The 5656-nt window shown below is 38.5% G+C and overlaps 1 protein-coding gene across 1 annotated transcript; it reads right to left on the bottom strand.

The window, feature by feature from the left end:
- LOC109846283 (ferredoxin--nitrite reductase, chloroplastic) lies at positions 1430-5652 on the bottom strand (the record flags this gene model as incomplete). Its single annotated transcript, XM_020415506.1, has 4 exons — positions 1430-2393; positions 2884-3172; positions 3954-4308; positions 5382-5652. Coding segments are annotated over 4 exons (1665 nt in total), but the record flags the coding sequence as incomplete, so codon positions are not given.

The following is a 5656-nucleotide window of genomic DNA, read 5'->3' as shown; positions in this document are numbered from 1 at the left end:
TGTGTGTGTGAACTTCTATCGTTAACAGGTTTTTATATTTTGAGAAAAGTTATGTGATATGATGTGCCAGACTTGGCATGTACATGAGACTCATCTTGTACATGGATCACTACTGTCACTTACCCGTATTTGTGTGAACTTCTATCGTTAACAGGTTTTTATATTTTGAGAAAAGTTATGTGATATGATGTGCCAGACTTGGCATGTACATGAGACTCATCTTGTACATGGATCACTACTGTCACTTACCCGTATTGATCATCCGCTGTGCTTTTGAGGCGAGGCACATATACAAGTACACAATATTTGTGTGTACATACATATGCAGTATACATAAACAATGTACATTCATGCACATCACATGTACCCGTGTACATAGATGAAACTAAGATTGACAAAATAAATGTATTAATACTAATTTTTGTCTCTTTGTCATGTTGAAGTAATAAGGATCTAATTTATTGACAGGTTGGAAGACGAAAGATGAGAGCAAGCTTGTCCCGAAAAAGTAAGCTGAACGCGACGTGAGCAAATTATTCTCAGGTTTTGTGTAAAAACAGTGCTTCAGTCCTTTCAGATATTGATCAATTTCTTTAACGTAGGATCTATATTCAGTACTAATGATATGTGTCGTGCGTTAAAATCGGATGATCTCCAGAGTTTCCCTAGTAATTATGCGCAGGCAGAGAATTCTCTAGCTTTGTCTCTGCTTAAGCACTTTCTCTACCTGTATGGTTGGGCTTTTTGTTTTGGTCACCTGCTCTCAGGCTCTAGTTCACTTTTAAGTTTACCCGAGTCACTAAGGTAGAGTTGCCTCTTTGGAGTGCTTACTATAAACATGACAGTACACAAAAATTTGAACCTGACAGTAGTAAAATCCTATTATATATCGATGAAGTGCTCAATTTGATTTTCATCTATAGACAAAAGTACTGTGTTAGTGGTTTCAATAATTATGCGTGTGTTAAGATACTTAGTCAGATAAAAGTCCAATCCCAACCAACAGAAAAATAGGCCTCAAGGTTCATATCTGGAAAATCGCACATGTATAAGATAAGGCTGAGGATGAAAAGAAAAGTATGCTAATAAGATATATGCAGAGTCTAATTCAAAACAATGAAACAAGCAAACGAGTGCTTGACACAAAAATTCAAAAGCATCAGATATACTTCTCCTGCTTTCCGCATTTTCACCTGAAGCACTTTTAAAAAAATTCTTACTCCATCCGCCAGAAAAGATCTCTAGAATAAAGTTAGAAGCAAGTAATATGCGCTTATAATATAGTTGAGAAATGATCTACCAGAACCAATATTGAAATCTCTAATGTTTCTAAATGGCAAATTTTGCTAAATGGGAAAAAAATAATCCAAAATGACAATATTAACTTTCATTCCACCAGTCAAATCGCATCGAGCATCAGTCACTCTTATAAACAGAAAAATACTTGTAAATAATTTAGTAAACAACAATGAAGTTCATCCATTACAGACAACTATCAGACGTTTATAATTTGGTAAACATCACATAAAACATTACCAGGCGAAAAAAACAACATACACTGATCTGTAATATCTTCTTTTTCTTTTTTTAACATTTTTATTACCATAGAATGAACAATGATATAGAAAGATATAATATAGCCCTCACTCCTCATCATTTTCTTCCCTCACCCTTGGCACTGCCCCAAAATGCTCCACAAGGATATCAGCAACCAAGGGCACCAAATCCTTACATGGCACACCTTTCTTATAAACATGCCCAAGGTGTGAATCACTCCCAACTCTCCCACCCAAGAAAACATCCACCCCTTCACAAACCTTGCCCTCTGAATCCCTAGTCATGCACCCCATAAACCCGATATCCGCCACCTGAACCTGTCCACAACTGTTCGTGCACCCGGTCCAATGCATTCTCACCATTTTCCCTCCTGGTATCGAAACCACCCTCTCTACCTCCTCGGTGACCTTCATTGCCCTTGCCTTGGTCTCAATAATTGCCTGGCCGCAGAATTGGTTGCCCGTGCATGCAACTAGACCTCTCATCAGAATCGACGGCACTGGCGAGAATTTCTCCTTTAAAAGTTGCTCGTTAAATAAAGCATCAAGTCTCGAATTCTTCACATTGGGTAGGACTATGTTCTGCTCAACTGTCAGACGGAGCTCACCCGTGCCGTACTCGTCTGCTAGTCTGGCTAGCTCGAACATGTCGGAGGCCTGTACACGGCCAACTGGAATGTGGAGCCCAACAAAGGATAGGCCTTCTTGTTTTTGGGGATGGACACCGAGGTAGTCCCTCCTTTCCCATTGCTTTTGGACTAGTTCCTCTTCAGATGCACGCTCTAGGTATTTTTCTGGCATCCTTTTTTCCACTTCAGATCTGAATACTTCTATCCCCTGAAAAATGTAGAAACTCTACGTCATAATGGATCATAATAGAATATTTAATAATATCCAACGATTTTATTTTCTCATATATCACTTGAGTATTGCGAACAAGATATTTGCTTATCTTATCTTCCAGGAGGAGACACAGAGCTTGCAAATCAGCTCTATTTATGGTGGTTCATAGAAAAGAGAAAGATTATTGTCATGAAGGAACATTAAATTCGATCTTCCATAGTTCCATGTCCTTGTTATTTTTTTAAAGACTAACTGTATTTTGACTCCTGAGTTTTTCTTCTTCTTCTTCTTCCTCTTCTTCTTCTTCTTCTTCTTTTTTATTTTTTTGTGAGGGTTCATAATATCATTTATTCGGTGCGCGTATCTCATAATTTCTAAGAATAGTCATATATCCGTGTAGTTTTTTCAAATAATCCGTTGAGTATTAAGATGAAAAATTATGAACATGTTATGAATTGTTTAAAAATTATGATTTTGAACTTACCAGTTCATCAATGAGCCACATCATTCTGGTTTTCTGCCTGTTTCCTCTGGTGCCAAGGTCTCTGTAAGCCTCTAGTACTGCTTTGCACGCTGGAATCATGTCGTCACCAGAGATCCAAGCATCGAGAGGCACGGCCTCTGCACACCTCTTCGGGCTGAAAAATCCTCCAACTAGCAGGTTGAACCCGAACTTTCCATTCTTGATCGCGGGCATGTAGGCCAGATCATTGATGTGGGGGTGTTCATAGAGATCATGGGTACCAACAACACATACATTCCATTTCCTTGGCCTGTTTCAATGCCAACATGTGCAAAATTAGCATTCATCTAGCAGCTTAAAAACTTTGTTAATCGAAAACACTTATTTAGATGTATATAACTGCATAAGCCAGGAAATAATAATGCAGCAATATAATCATGATGAACCATTTTCATTATGTTTCTTACTCATACATAAGACGCATAACAAAAGATGAGTATGACAGATCCTTTGCGTTGATGACATTATACTCTGGAAAGAAGTAATGCATAAAAAAGTTATCTATACACACTAGATGCATATAGATCTGAAGAAAGAAGTTAGTATGATTCTATGGTAATCAGAGGCTAAATGTGGAAGCTTGATTAACTAAAGTGTAGGGCAAATTAGAATAAAGTAAGTATACGTCAGTTGCATTTGAAATTTGGGAGGTGAATAGGGAAAATAAAGCACAAAATTGAAATCCAAATATATACCGCAAGAGCCTGCATCACGTCATAATCAACAATCTAGATGATATAAAATTAGATAAAACCATGAGTAAAATTTTCATTATGCTCATATACAACTTATAAGAGCAACAAAATTAGTACAAGACAATGAAATAATACCAATGTTTCTGCATAGGAATGATTACCGCTGACTGAAGATATCAATCATATTATTAATGTTTGGATTTTAAACGTTTTCTGGATGAAGTGAACATAAAGCACATAATTTAAATCATATTGCATATTAACAATAAAAATAAAAATATTAATCACATAATATGCATAAATATAAGCAAAGAAAACCGAATATCATTTACTTACAAGTTCGTGATGGCGATGTTACCACGAGAGTTATAAGTGACATAATCTGATAAAAGCTTGGTGTATGGTCTTGTATCAATGATCTCATGTGGATCAATACCAGCCAATGGGTTGCCCACTGGGTTGCGCACGTTGTCCATGCCACTCTGCAAACTGGTCAGGCCGACGCGGTTGAGTCCATCCATAATTATGGGCACATCCGGGAGTGTCACACCGCGAATCTGCCAATTCTGCCGTGTCGTAATGTCTGCACAACCTTCAGAGCCATATTTCTCGATGACGCTGGCCAGGTATCGGGTTTGCTCGCTCGTTGTCACACCATTTGGGAGCTTCAAACGCATCATGAATCTTCCATCTGTTAGCAATCACAGTGCTTAGTTTTGTTCAAGGTATCAAACTATGTTAGAATACAAAATCATAGCTCTCATCCCCCACTACAATTTAACCCCACTACAATTTAGGAGTTTTGGTACAAAATCAGCCGAAGGTACCATGAGAAACCAAGATTAAAATCCCATCTAGCCACATGTATAAAGGGAATTTACAAACAACGTACTGCTGCATTGCTCTAGGTTTTGGACCATTAGAAGGATGTCCAACCTACAAGCAGAGCACGTTAGGATGTAAAATTATACCTTTGATATATAGTAGCTCTGATTGATCCATTTGTTGACAATAATAAGGATCACTGTGGTAGGTTTAGACGTAGCTCAAATTTGCGGATCTATGTTTTATGTTGTGCTCTAGCGATGAGTCTACTAGTCAAGACTCCTATCAAATGACAGAAATTGCCAAGGATGCTCAAGAACAACTCTTATGGCCTACAACCACTGGGACTCACATCGAGTAGAATGGAATTGGGTACTAGGATGTTTGCATTTGTATTAGTCTAAAATCTTTATAGTCGAATCGGACAATATCATCGGATTACTTGATAATTATTCAATCAATTTTCTCCTCTGATTAATATCTTTGAAATTAGGATGGTCTGCAAATTGTATATCCTCATAATGCTTGTTTTATGTTTCGAGCTAGCCGTAGTCGAGTACGTTCAAAGTTTTGGATGTGAGGTTAGTGTTGATTTGATGTGGATAAATTGTTCTACGACAAAATCTCGTTATTTGATTTGATGAGGCTTACGTTGTTCTATGACAAAGTCTCGGCTAGTAGCGCCGTGCCACATGATGAACCTAGACTTGGAATAGCGGTAATAATCATGAAATGTGGTGGGCTTTATCAGGTTAGCAACCGAAAGCTACCAGCCCATAGGTTCTCTCTTTTGGGCCCAATCAAGGCGTCTTCTCAGATGAGTTCTACTGTCGTCATAAAATTTAAATAAGTTCGCATAATTAGCGGATCTAGTACGTCTATTCTTAATTTGAAAAATAGTTACCAGACAAAATTAGAGACAGCGTAAACATCACTTACACTGATGCTTGCGCCTGTGGAAGAGGCCAAGCCACTTGAGCCTCACATCAATATCATCCTTGGAAGACTTAGCCTTCTCAATCTCCTCCAGAGGAGTCTTAGCCAACTCCCTTATCCCATCCTCAACCACAAGCTTCATTGGCTCCCTCTCAATCTTAATCTTCTCTTGTGGGTTAATCCCCCCTCTGAACTTCTCCTTCAACACAAAGTAACCCCCCTCCCTCTCCTCCACTCTTGGCTCCAACCTCTCCTCGCTTATCGTCGGCGACGCAGGC

The sequence above is a fragment of the Asparagus officinalis genome, chromosome 6, assembly GCF_001876935.1.
Source record: "Asparagus officinalis chromosome 6, Aspof.V1, whole genome shotgun sequence".
In the NCBI taxonomy this organism is placed as follows: Eukaryota; Viridiplantae; Streptophyta; class Magnoliopsida; order Asparagales; family Asparagaceae; genus Asparagus; species Asparagus officinalis.
This window is presented reverse-complemented; position numbering and strand designations above follow the sequence as displayed.